Here is a 14076-nt window from a genome sequence, read left to right on the forward strand (position 1 = left end):
ATTGGAGGGAGGGAACGGAGCAGGACAAGAAAATATACAACCTTAAGTAGAGGAAGAACAGCTGTCTGGGTTCAGGATGGAAGAACAGCAAATGCCAAGACACAGGCCTGTTCAGGACCATCAGCACAATGTCACTTCTGTTGTATGCATCTGGAAACTGCTCTGCAGAGCCCTGCTCCGCTGTGGTCCCTCTTCATGTCAGTTCCACTAATTCTGAGTGCAAGATTAAAATGAGGTAGCAACAGGGCTAGGCAGAATTATCTCAGAATACAGTGAAATCAAACTCTTCACCACACCTGTAAGGACACCTGCTTCTGCCCAGTTCAGCTGGGCCCCAGAAGGAGGAGGTAAGAGTAGCAACTGCTACTACTTCAGCTGAAGAGAGAAAGGAGAATCCTTACTTGTTCTGGTGATTGGAAAGAGCAGCTTTAGGTTTTGGGAAACAGAAACCTGGAAGTAGCAAGAACCAATATCATGTAATCTAGTTAACAGCCCCAACAAGACTCATCCTCATTAGGAAAGGACTATGAGACTGATGAGAGCCCAAGGGGTCACGTGGATTTATTTGCCAGAAGCAACGGTGATTGCCCACTGGGATGGGTGGCTGTACATCTCAGCATCATGAGAGCTGACCACTTCTTGAGGTTACAGTCCAGAGCTGACAAGCTTCAAGCCAATTCCTTGCTTTAGCCCATCAGTAGATGGCCCTGATGCTGCCCGCTCTCCGTAGCTGACAAACTCAGGCCATGCTGCTCCGAACACTACTGTTACTAAAGCACTGTTATGATTTGAGAGCTCCTGCCTGAAGGGTCCAGTTTCACCCAAGCATTTAGTATGACAGGGGAACATTTAAAAATGCTTCGCAGCGAGGTCACTAAAATGGAAAGAAACTTCCACTGTAGTTAAGAGTCAGAAGACACAGTGGTATCTCAGAAGCAAGCTAGGTGGTACAGAGCAGGTCATACTATGCACTGCTCCACGTTTCAACTTTCTCAGCTATCAAATGCAGAGGACAGAAGCCATTTTCTATAAAGCTTATATAAATACACAGATGGAAATTGCAAAGAAAAGCCAGGACTTATTATGTAAAGATCCTGCTCTTCTACCATGGAGAGCTATTTCAACAGTCCTTTTGACCCAAGGGCAAGACACTCCCTTTCTATACAAAATTCTTTCTTCCAGTTTGGGCTGCCCTTGCATGTTTTACAGAGTACAGCACAGCAGGTTTTCAACAGCCTGCAAGATCTTTAAATGTTCGTATTTGCTGAAGAGAGATCACTGAATTATATTTGCTCTGAGTCAGGCTGACATAAGGGTGAAGGGACAGCTCCATCCATCATGCATGTCCAATAAAACATCACACAAGTGAGAGAAGACAACAGATGCAAAACAGCAGGTGAGCCTAATGCTCCTATCCTAATAATCTGAATTAGGCAAGGGGCAAGCTGAGATGGGAAGAGCAGAACACCAGCAGCATGTGGAAAGGTGGGTGCCTGGGTCTTTGCACATGAGTAGCCTGGGTGAGCAACAGCCTTTTTGAGGCTCCGCATACCAGCAAGTGGAACATCACCTCCAGTCCACCTCTTTCAGTTGTGCAGGACTCAAAAATAGCACAGCATGCTCCACAACAAGGAGTATGGAATGGCCAAGCTCTCACAGCACCACAGATCCATGGTTACGACAGACTGCTCTTATGGCCCAGTCCACAGCTGCTTTCCTAGGCCACCGCCATCTCTGGGATCACCCTATCCAAAAGGATGGAAAAAAGCAATGCCTCTCCAGTACAGCTGGGGTTCCCTGGAGCTGTTACCTCTTGCCACCTTATTAGTGCAAGTTTTAGTTCTTCTCATACACATCTCCAGCTCCTCAGAACAGGAGGTGGTTTGTGAGAAACTGCTTGGTAGACAAGCAGCAGCACAGCAAAAGCAAACCACACCTGGGTTTACTCTAAAAACACACCTAAATGGGAGAGAAGGCCCTTGTCTGCTTCCTAACTCAGTCCCTCCACCTGCAGTTCCTGCGCTGTGATCCTGCTAAGAACTCAGAAGCAATCACTAGAGCAGTTGTAAAAACAGGCCAAAACAGAGGCTGAGCTCAGATATTCTCTCCATCTATGTCCTCAATCCTCCTTCACAGTCACCATAGAGTGCTTTACCTAGCAGAGAACATGGAAACTGACAGTAGAAGGCAAATGATCAGTACCCCGAACTCTTGCTGTTCTGGTAGCTTCCTCAGCTAAAAGCAAATCGACCCACCACCTCCACTCAAGCCTACAGCCAAGCACATCCCTCCACAGAACCCAGCCTGTACACCCTTTGCTGTCTGGAAGCTTTGACAGAGATGGGAAAAGAACAGTCTCATCTTCATTAGATGCCTAATTCCAGTCAGTTTCTGCTGATATTAAAGATGTCAACTTCCATGTGATTTGTTATAAAGGATCCTTGTTGACAGTAAGGTGGGCAGAGGAGTCTGTTCCAGCAGGGTCCTGATGCTGTGAGGGGATGCTCTGCTGGTGTTTCTCAGGAAAATAGAGTGTTTTGTGAATCAGATTTTTGACAGCAGAAACGTCGTCTCTTTCTATGGAAAAGACACAGACACTTGTTAGGGATTCTCAACAGGCAGTACGAAGTCCCTCTTCCTCACAAAGTACTTAGAACTCCAGTTCCCACCATGTCACCTACCAGCAGCCCCTTCCTCTCTTTTTCCTATACATCCTTCACCCCTTCTGCACTCACCCACACCCAGCTGCTGCAAAAGACTTCCAAACTCTGGGTCACAATCCAGGATTTTCAACAGGTTGGTGGACTCCATTCTCTCCAGTTGCACATCCCAGTAGATGTAGATCTTCTGACTGAAGCTGACATAAACCAAGCAGGGGCTGTTGCTTCCTCCTTTGCATGCATAGAGGCCTGTAAAAAGCAAAAGTGTGGCGATCTGACTATTTCCAAGAGGACAAAGCAAATGGATAACTTCTCATGACAAGGTACCAAAGTTGTTAGCAGAAAGCAGAGAGCACCTGGGGTGAGGGGCACAGACACGCACTTGGGTATACGAAGTCCCTTTGAGATAATCCAAGAAAGTCTCTCTAAACCGCTATTAATGCAGGGAACTTGCGGATTTGCAAGCTGCTTGTTGTAGGTCAGAGAGGGGACTGAGCAAAGCCAAGGCTTAGGCTGGGTCCACTGGGCTCCTTAAGTTTGCAAATCAAACAAGCAGTGGGGAAGACAAGACCACTGTAGCACTCCCAAAAAGGACAGGAAAAACCCCAAAACCATTCCAAACAAACCTCAGCATCATCTTCTCTCACCCCTATTTTTCCCAGATGCTACCAGAGGAAAGACTAGCCGGGACTTCTGCAGTACACACACAGGGAAATTATTCCGCACTGCAGATAGACAAAGGATTCCAGGTCTCCCAGCGGGGAGCGGTAGCTTTGAGGGAGAAGTGCTGGGAGGGCTGGCTTTGCAGCCAGGCTCCCCACCTGCACAGAACGCACTGACGTTCTCGTCTGCTTGAAATCTGGCAACAGTCCGATCGTGGTCGATGATGTACGTCTGACCATCCCACGCACAGGCAATCACCTCCTCATGCCCGTTGCCCTGCAGGAACCATAAGGCAGCATATTAACACTTCTGGACATCTTGTCCAGACATTTTGCACTTGTCCAGTCTTTCTGCACTTGGAGACCATCTCTCCTTCTCTACCACAACCATTATGTGTCCTAAGAGGTCGCAGACAACTGAAGTATTAGCTGTGCGCAAAACCACTCAACTTTGCAGTAAGATAAAAGAGCAGCAGCTGGGGGGATGAAAATGTTCACAGCAGGATACTGGGCTCGCTAGGTCAAACAGGCAGACACAGCTCAACCTCTTACAGGTGTACAGACTGACAAGAGTGCAGAATCCACCAGCACAGTCACTCTGTCATGCTGAGACCACCCCAGCCTTTCTCAGCTCAGTCGTACTCTCTCTGCCCTTCCTAAATTCATATACAAAAGCCATGTTGAGTTTTTGTCTTCATCCCTCCCAGTCCAATTCACAGATACTCACAGTAACATCCAACTTTTCCAGAGCAAACAGCTGGTGATCAACCTGCACAGACCAGAGCAGCTTGTCGGCTCCCTCCATGAGTTTCAATGTCCCTGAAGGGGGGAAAAAATAAAAAATAAATAAAGATTGTCTCAAAACTATTAAAAGGGAGCAAGATGCTTGCTAACACTGGATCCTGCACACTCCAACACAGAGCCTGCAAGCAGAGGGTTGAGCTCCATGGTATAGGCTGTCGTTGATAACAGATAACACAGTCTCAGTTCTGGGAAGGACAGCAGTCCGTTATCACATCATCAGTAACCGGGAAAAGCAGAAACATGGCAGCAGCCATACTAATTGGATTGTGCTCTAAGACAAGAAGAAAACAGTCCCAAACAGGATCCCGAAGTACAGTACTCAACAGATGTCACTTGAGACAGTGAGTAAATGAGAAGCTTCTCATCAAGTTTATTCATCTTCTGTGTCCCACAGATCACATGATCACAGGACAGCATGGTGACAGGTACCAGCTGAGAGCTGGCTGGCTAGTAGCTTGGGCATGGCTTCTTGGCTACTAAAATCATACTGGATGCTTACCTAACACACCGTTTTTCTATCATCCAGAGATATTGTGATAGCACTGAGGGGGTGGGGGTGGCCATGAGAGAAAGGAACATAAACATGAATCTACCCTCACAGCACCCTCCGGCCCCAGGAAGGCTCACGAGTGAACACTGTGAGGCAGAAAGCCTTGCCACACGCAGAAACTTCAGAGTTCAGGCCCAAAGAATAACCAGAAATTCCCTAGCATAACATCATTGGGCAGGTAGACATCTGGTCCATGCAGACCAGGCTACCTGTCTGGTAAGAGAGCAGCCCAGCATCTTGTCTCCACACTTGGTTTTTATGACAGAACCCCAGCATTCAGCTCATTAGATTTAGTCCTGTTGCAGCCTGTCCTATCACTTCTCAGTCTGGGGCACAGCAGAAGAATCTGGCTCCAGGCCCGTGTGAGGCCAGCTCCTCTCTACCAATATTCAAGTTCCAGCATCCATTTCCTTTACTGCTTTTGAAAATAACCCAAGACCCCTCGAGTACAAAGACATATCTCTGCTGTAGTTTAGAGGCTCCTGTCTACACCAACGGCACTGTTGCACTGGCATTTCAAACAGCCGTTTGACAACTGGGTGAGCTGGCAACTTAGGAGTCAGCAGACAGAAGTTCTAGTCTCACTCTCCCTCTCTGGCTTCCAGCATGCCTTTGGGCCAATGACCCAGCCTCTTCATCTTCCCTGCTGCTCACTGCAGCGTAACTTTAATACTTCTACCCCCATAGGCCATGGACCACACAAGCAATTAATGTTTGTAAAATGCTTTGAAATCCAGATGAAGAGACTGTACCAGGAGAGAGAAAGGCAGATATTACAGTAACAGTAAGCCTGTGCAATATCAAACCCAGTTCAGTAAGGAACAAAGACAGGCTCAGCCTTATTATGTTACATCATATCCTCAGATACAGGCACGTTATTATACGCCTGGTTTATGGGGGGACTTGGTGACAGTGACAACTCTTACCTTGGCTCCTGTCTTAGCTTTCATGCTTTCATATAAAGTACATCAGCAGGAGTCTTTGAATTAAATTCTCTTGCCTGACCCAGAAAGCATTTCTGAAGCGCAGCTCCCCCTTCTTTCAAAATTAAAAGCACTGAGCCCCTGGTTCCCTTCTTTGAATTAGTGACAGGCCCTGGCCATCCCACAGGCCTTTCTTCCAGGACAGTGCTAAGACTTACCATCCAGAGTACAGAGGGCAAAGAGACCCGAGCCAGTATTCTCGCTGGAGCAGCCTGTAAGGCAAGAAGAGAATTACAGGAGTTGATGTAATTTTATGAGCATTGTCCCCTCCCTTTCCTGAAAAAAAAAAAAAAAAATATCGAAAAGAAGCAGATTCATCCTGCCTCTTTTTCTGACACTTTGCTTAGCAGATATCTGTAGATTCTTGCAACCAATTATACTTCATGCTAACTTTTATTTGTAGGGCACTGGCATCTCAAAACCCAAGACCTTTTCTTTGCACTGATACAGGCATGTCTGGCTCTGCTGGCTGCTCCTAGGAGTTTGCCTGTACCACACATGCACCTGCAAGCCCACGGCAGTTCCAGTTTTAGTGGACTGTATCACATCCTCTCCAGGCTTCAGAAATGCACAAGCACAGGCAGGACCACCGCAAAGGACAAGAACAGCTGAAGTCAAACAACAGTATTACAACTGGACCCTCACTGTTTCTTTCAGGGACAGGAACATGGCCTTCAGCTGTTTTGGGAAGGTGCAGTATTGAAAGAAAAATAAAAGGAGAGGTCCCAGCAGAAGGACAAAAGCACCTCCATGGCAACTCCTAAATGAGCCTGTGGAGATCAGGCTACCAACTCTATTTGCTACAGCAAAATTGCACAGAAGCTGTGATCCTCTCCCAGCACACACTAGTCAGATGCCAGAGAGCCCTTGCTTTATGAGATTAGACACATGCCTTCACGCTCATCTACACACTTAGCCCTGGCCTTCCTGGGCTATGCTTACACAGACAGGAACTGCCTGCAAGCAGTAGCCTCTCCAAAGCCTGTATATAACAGCTGTGTGCAGGACAGCACTGACAGATGTGACTAGTTAAATATGAAGAGGAGACTCTCTTGACCGCTGGGCTACTTCAGCCCTTCAGTACACTCTCTACCTAGCTACCAGTCACAAAAGACATGCAAGGTCAGGTTTTGAAAGTGGTATCACACTTGGCAGAGAAAGACTGGAGCCATATTCACCTACAGCTGCACTCAATCCTTTCAGTGACAACAACGGAGAGATGCTAGCTCCTGGAGGCCTGCAGGAACCCAGGAAACCTGGCAGTCAGCGACAGGCCAGCAGAGCTGAAAGCAAATAGGCAGTTTCCCCAGGATGATGCAATACTGCAAGTGTACCTCTGCTGCCCATAGAGAGCTCCAAGCTACGACACCCTGCACGCTCCCAGGATGCAGACTACCCTATTTCTGCAAATCAGCTTAAAGCAAAGTCAGCTGGCTGAGTGCTCTATTGCCCCTAGTTGACATTCATCCAGACAGGCTCTGGTTCAAAAGACTGGTCTGTAAGAGGGACACAGCAGATCAATATGGCATTCTTCAGCTGTTTCATTGCTGATGGTCCAGCATCAGTGGGCTTTTCACAACCTCCTCTTCATCCCTTACTCTGTGTGCCTTCATTTTTCACAGGCACCTCTCATTAGATGCAAGGCTTTGTATGCAATGAAATAATTGATCATGTGCTCTGTTGACCACATTGCTCATAGCTGCACCTGAGATGCTGAAAACGTGACAAGCTTAGGATGTGGGGAGGGAAGGGTACTCTGGGCAAGGCAAAGGGAAGGCGTTTCAGCAGATTGCTCTTCTCCTCCAGCTCTAATTACGCTGGACAGCCTAAACTGTTCTCAGATAGCACTGCAGGGGGTAACACTCAGACAGAGCAAATGCAGCAGAACTCCAGCCAGCTGCACATAAGAAAGTGACCTGCATTGGGAATTTTCTGCCTTCTTGTATTATGCCCGTATGGTCCAAGGGAGGGTGAAAGCTGCTTACTCTTCATAGGTCCCAAACCAGGATTCAGTAGGTACACCAGGCACAGGCCAGAGCCCAAAACAGCTACACAAGGGAGGCAGTGGCAGTGTGTCAAAGTCTGGACACAACAGCTGTGTGTCAGGCCTGAGAGGAGCCAGCAGCTATGGAGAGTCTAGATACAACAGCTGAACAGAATACATTGGAAGGAGACAGAGGACGGTGCTATCAACGAAATACAGAAGCAGCCCTGAAGAGGTTGGGACTGTATAGGTGGAGGAAGAGCAGGATATAGCTGCCGGTTATTGGGAATCAAATGCTGAAAAGCACAAAAGCAAGAATAAAGATGAGACTGTGGAAAGGAAGAGGTGCAGCTTGGGAACAAGAGGGCATAAGCTGCAGCCATGCAAAAGCAAAGATCAAGGACATCTGTAGGAGCAAGGCATGGCAGCCATTCAGGATGACTAAATGCAGCCAGTGGAGGCTGCAGAGAAACTGTTGTGCTAGGTGAAGAGTAAGAGCTACCCAGGGAAGGACAAAGGCTATAAAAAGCTCTAACGCAAATATCCAGCTGTCTTTTTTCACGAGCTGGCTAACAGAAGACATGTTCCCTCTGTTCTTGCAGCTACCTCCCAGTTATTTTTCAGCCATGGGAAATCTGATTTCATGTCGGACTGATGCATTGAAAAACTATCGCGGCAACCATTGGGCCCCAGACCCCAAGCCCTAATCTCTCACCTCGACCAATGCTGCCAATTAGATGAGTGGAAACATTCTTGTTGTGAATCCGTCCAGATGTTTGGTGTAGAATAACATCTCGAACAGGGGCCTCACTAGGGAAAAACAGACAGACATCAGGGAAAAAGGCTGGGGAACCATGCCTAGGACAATCACAACAGCAGTGTACTCCAAAGCTTTACAAACCCAGAGACTGATACAGTTCGTGCATAGGTTAGCCCTTTAATGGTAAAGGCCAAGGAAAAGAATGCATGCCACCCCAAGTATGAAAAGAACCCCCTAATGCTTAAATAAGAAAACCAGAATGATTTGATGCATTTGAAAACTGGGAAGAGCTCAAAGAAAAGAGAAAAAAAGAAAAAAAATATCAGTAAAACATATTCCAATCAAGGAAAAGACAATTTTTGTCATTACTGTCACATAAGCCTGGCCACTTTTCACTTAACAAGTGTGTCTGCCTGGGGCTGAACAGGTTGGTCAAAGATCGTGCCTGGGCCTGGCTTCTGGCTAGGAGGGTATCATTCCACTAAGGTCTCCGAGACATGAGGAAGACTTGCCCAGCTCCCCTCCTGCTGCAGTTTTCTGACTCTGCCTTAAAGTCTCACAGAACACCACAGAAGCATCTGAATTCCCTACAAGGGTCCCTCCAGTGCCAAGGACAACCACCTCACTGCCCATCCTGATTGCTCTAGTTGTGACTTACAGCACTGGCTGCCAGGGGGTCTCATTACGAAAACCTCCAACTACCTCACCTGGAAGAATGGAGTGAATGAACCCAGTGTCATCCTGGGCTTCAGACTAACTGGGCTTGGCCCAGCCTTCCAGTTGCTACCCTTCCCACCATTAGACAGGTCACCAGATTGCCTACTACTTTCTCTGGAGACCTAGGCCACTCATTTCCCTGCTTTAGCCCCAGCAGTGCCCCCCACCAAAAAAATGGTTTTGTATTATCCTTGCCCAAACCAAGGAGAAGACAGTGGGACACAAGGAAAGCACTAGTATTTATCTATGTGACAGAGACATGAAGAGTGCTCATGGAAGCTTGGGTGCAGATGGACTTCAGTTGTGAACTCCCAGCAGTATGGCAGCCCTTGCCCCGGAAAGGTGGTGGTGGTGTGGTGGTGCCCTGTTGTGATGGGCATCTACAGCAGAATCTCCTCATCTAGCCCATGCAGTAATGCTCTTCACCTGCCTGCGGCAGAGCTGTCCCTTCCCTCTGTCGTAGCCTGCTGCTCAGAGTCCCAGGTGCACAGCAGAATGGCATAACCGCAGCCCGGCTGAGACACCATCAACTCCGGTGAGCCATCAGGGCCTGGGTTCACAGAGAGGCTGTCCACCTATACTAGCAAAAGAAAAACATGGAGAGTCAAACTGAGAACTTTAAACACCTCAGAAGGATTCACTGTGCTCCCTGACCTAAACTTGAATATAGCAGATCATCTTCTAGAGCTGAGCAGAAGTTGAACAAATTCAGCTAGAAGCAAAACATCCAAGTTACAGTAAAAAGTTATGCTTCCCTAACTAAAGCCACTTAAGAACAACACTAGTATTTTATACTAATGCTCTCTAGTTGGGCAAGAGCAACTGACTGTTTCCCAGACAAACCCACCAGCTGCTCCACACATACAGGACAACCACTGGGCAAATCTCCCTTCAAGCCACAAACAAGACAATCACTTTGTTCACAGGCCTGAGATTTTGTGCTGCTTCTCCTGGGAGAGCCACCTCTCGAAGACTGTATGACAAGTTCTGCTCTGAACATCCCATTTCCTTACCTGACCTTCTAGCAGCCATTTCTTCAACAGGAGTAGCTGCCCAGAAACATGGTCTGAACTGTCCGACAAGTCCTCCCAGCGGAAGGCACGTACTACCCTGTCAGTGTAACCCACCACCAACTCACACTTCCCATCTCCATCTGCAGGGAATACAAGAAGATAGACGCGCTCTCTCAGGCTTTCATAGCCCCAAGAGCCCCAACAGTCAGAAACCGCTGTGCTAGTTTCCGTCAGGCAGCAACCCTGAGGATCCCAGTCCTGAAATGAGAACTCAAATACAATGGGAGTTCAAAACACCCAGATGCTTCTCCCTCTCTCTCACAGTCCCCCATCTTCATACCCACAAACTCCCTCAACCCTACACTCCCACACCAGCTTCCCGGCTCACCTATGTCATTGATCAGCATGACCTTGGTGTTGGCAGGAATATGCTGCTTGAACACTGGCTTCTGCTCTTCTGCTGCTGCCAACTCATGGTGGCCCGAAGCATCTGGGTGTTTTGAAGTTGTCAGGTCGAAAAGATGAAACCAGCCTTCTGCACTCACTGCCACCACAAGATTCTAAGAGAGGAGAGAAAAACATTTTCATTTTTCTTCTTTTATAAACTGCAGAAACTGTCCCACTGCAGGGTGCTGGAAGATACAAGGGTAGATCCATCAAGATCAATGACTCCTACAGGGGAACAGGATAAGGATTTTGGCCAGCATACAAACTACACAGGTACTGCAGGACCCTAATTTCTTGTTCATCTTTGTCAGACTAGGATATCAAGCTGATGTAAGTGTCCCCGAACAACATGTGGCTTTCTCAATGCTCACTTCAGCTCTACTCCCCACTGGAGCACACATAGCTACAGTATTTTAGGCAGGGTGCCTAAACCAGGACTTTTGGACTCAACGATCCTGGCTTAATCGCCAGAAATAGCAGTCCAGCAAGAAGAGTCGCGTTAGACCCAGTGGAATTTGCTTAGGAGTCTAGACTATTCTATGGCTCAACCTTGTTTAGATGACCTTAAATGCACACAGCCAAGCAGCAGAAGGGCCACGGCCCACAGCAGGGACCAGCACAGAGCAGGGCAAAAGCCACTGAGATAAAGGAGCAACCCTCAAATCACCAAAGCCTTGTGGTGCTCACACAGGGGTGTGTGGAAATCAGTAGTGCTCTCTGAAGATAGGATGGATTTCCTTTCTCATTAAAACCTACACATGGCTCACAGAAAGATACAGCTTGTCTCTAAACAGAAAACAGTTTTAGAACAGCAGTGCTAAAACTCTATGAACAAGGGAAAATCCTGAAAAGAAAGCACCTGCAACCTGTCCTCCTCCACGCTCAGGATATGATGTGACCCTCATCTCCCAAACACCTCTCCCATGCCCTACAGGCACAGCTGAGAAGAGTCTGGCTGCTCTCACCTTTCCTTTATTGCATACATCTCCGATTCCAACACATGTGAGCTGCAAGAGAAAAGAAGGCCATACATGAGAGAAGGCAATCCAAAACAGCACTTTGGGCTAAGCCTCTGCCCTACCACCTCCTCTCTCATAAACCACCTCTTGAACTCTAAACGGCCTTTTCAAGGACAAAGAGAGCAGAGTCAGGGACAGAAACACATCTGCCACACAACTGCCCAGAGCCCCAGGGGCAAAATTCACAGTGCACAGGAGCGGGATCCAGGTGGGACAGAAGCCCAGTTCCTGTATTCAGTACTTTGCTCATCAGTCCCAACCCATGGGGCTAGCTGCGGGCAAAAGCAAGGTCTTGCATAGCTACATGAAAAGCATCAGAACCAGTTCTGGCTGCCACTCCCCTCTGGCCTATGTATTCCTAGACAGTGGTCAAGGATAGCTGGCTGCACATACACCAAAAGGCCCAACCACTTAACAATTTTGTCAAGAACTGACCATTCCTTGGCATGATCGCACAGCCCAGGGTTTGCTGTCATCATTCTTGTAAACACAGAGTTTCCCGTTGGTGTCTCCCACCACTAGCTCATTCAGCTGTGAAAGAGAATCGGGTTAGTAAGAAGAAATCCACAATTACAGTAACAGTATTCCTACAGAGTAATAATTACAGAATTCATATTTAAAACTTAACTCTGTGGGAATAAGCAGCAAAGCAAAACAAGAGTTAAAGAGACGCCTCAAATCAATAGAGATGGTCTAGGAAAAAAATTTAAAAAGTCCTAATTTTACTCTCATGGATAAAAGCTGGAGAGCGACTCCTTAGAGCAATATCGCATTATTCAATGCTTCTCTAGTATTGCTTCAGAGTTGCATCTCTGACTGTTCTAACATCCTACTCAATCACCATCACCCCATCTTCCATCCTTCATTCTCGATTGACTTGATCTTTCTTGAATGACCTGAGGAAGATTACGGCAGGAAGGAAAATATAATCATCCAGAGAAAGCTACAAGAGCACAAGATTTACACTGGATGTTCAATCTCACCAATGAAGAAGTAAAGGTCTTTCAGAACGGTGATAATTTCTTTAAAGATGACTGCTAAAAAAACCCAGCTACCCCTGCTGATGAGCCTACTGCTGCTACCCTGTCTTCTGCATCACACCTCCGTGTATTTAGGTCGCATGCATTTCCTAAGTCCCTGCACACGCTGTCCCACATGACACAACTTCTGACGGGAAAATTTATTTTATCATCTATGGTATGGTAGCCGTGACACTTTTCAGGACAGCAGGACAGGGCTGTAAAAGAACTTGGTTGTTGAGAAGAAGGGCCCGTTTACAGGTACGCGGTTACGCTAACCTCTTCCTAGTTACGGACACATCAGACCCATCAGAAACAAGTTTGTGGGGCTGACAGCACCACTCCTGGTGCACAGCCACCCGTCGTACGGGCCAAGAGACACCGACACTCGGCCCTGCCCCGCCGGCGATCCCCCGGGCCCCACCAAAGCATCGCCCCCCCCCCCCCCCCCGCCCAGGACAGCAGAGCGCCCCCCCTCGGGGCCAGCCGCCAACCCCCCGCCAGCTGGGGTCAGCCCGGGCCCCGCCGAGGGTGCCCAGCGTGCCCCAGGGGCTGCCAGCCCCCCCAGCCGCGCCCAGAGCCACCCGAACAGCCGCTTTGCCAGGGACCTCTGGGGCCACCCAATGCCGCCCCCGCCTCCCCGCCGCCGCCCGCCCGCCCGCCCGCCAAGCGCCGAGGCGGGAAGCGCCGCCGCCGCCCGCAGGCCCCGGCTGCCAGCCCCGCATCAGCCCCCAGCGCTCCCGCCCCATCGCCGGCCCCGGGGCGCCCCCGGCCGCTCCCCAGGCCCACCAAGCCCGGCTGCCTCGCCCCGCTGCTCGCTTCGCCTCGCCTCGGCCCCCCGCCCAAACCGGGCCCGGCGCTGCGCCTGAGGAGGCGCTGCCTCCCGCGGCCCCCGCCCACCCGGTCCCCGCCGCCGCCACCGCCCCCCGCCTCCACACCGTGTCGTTGTCGGCGTCCCCCAGGCAGATGGCGTGCGGGAAGAGGCTGCCGCCGAAGTCCAGCGCCACGCACTGCACGTAGCTGACGGAGCGCATCCCGCCGCCGCCGCCGCAGCCACCCGCGGGGCCCGGCCCCTGGCCGAGGCGACGGCGGCTCCGCAGGGACAAACGCGGCCGCAGGACGGTGGCGCAGACGGCGAGGATCACGTGGGGCGGGGCGGCTGCGCTGGCTGGCGGCCCCTCCCCCCGGCGGCCACGCCCCCCGGCCCCTCAACGCGGCGGCGCCTCCGCTCGGGGCTCGGCCCCGCCGCCCGCCCAGCGGGAGCCGCGGCCGCGCACCGGCCCGCCAGGCCGCAGGTCCCAGCCCGCCCCGGGGGCCCGGCGCCCTGTACGTGATCCAGCCCGTCCCAAGGGCGACACCGCGTTCCTCCCGGCCCTCGACAAACGGGCCACCCAACCGCTCAGGGCCGGGGGCAGGGCCCCGCACCCGGCGGCACCGAGGGAGGTGGAGGCCGCTCTG

The 14076-nt window shown here is 50.0% G+C and overlaps 1 protein-coding gene across 2 annotated transcripts; it reads right to left on the reverse strand.

Moving 5' to 3' along the window:
- Nucleotides 1-543: 543 nt before the first annotated feature.
- On the reverse strand, nt 544-13801 carry ITFG2 (integrin alpha FG-GAP repeat containing 2). 2 transcript variants are annotated; one of them, XM_080393722.1, is made up of 12 exons: nt 13557-13775; nt 12035-12130; nt 11546-11587; nt 10522-10693; nt 10134-10273; nt 9547-9695; nt 8359-8453; nt 5818-5871; nt 4050-4141; nt 3482-3599; nt 2736-2909; nt 544-2577 (listed from the first exon to the last, which is right to left on the reverse strand). In XM_080393722.1, the coding sequence occupies exons 1-12, from the start codon at nt 13650-13652 to the stop codon at nt 2429-2431; spliced, it is 1377 nt and encodes a 458-aa protein (XP_080249848.1). In that variant the 5' UTR covers nt 13653-13775; the 3' UTR covers nt 544-2428. The 2 variants fall into 2 exon arrangements, with proteins under 2 accessions (XP_080249848.1, XP_080249847.1); XM_080393721.1 differs by lacking the exons at nt 11546-11587; nt 12035-12130 and having other exon boundaries at nt 13557-13801.
- Between the last annotated feature and the right edge of the window lie 275 nt (nt 13802-14076).

The sequence above is a fragment of the Falco punctatus genome (assembly GCF_963210335.1).
Source record: "Falco punctatus genome assembly, chromosome: 6".
NCBI classification, from domain to species: Eukaryota; Metazoa; Chordata; class Aves; order Falconiformes; family Falconidae; genus Falco; species Falco punctatus.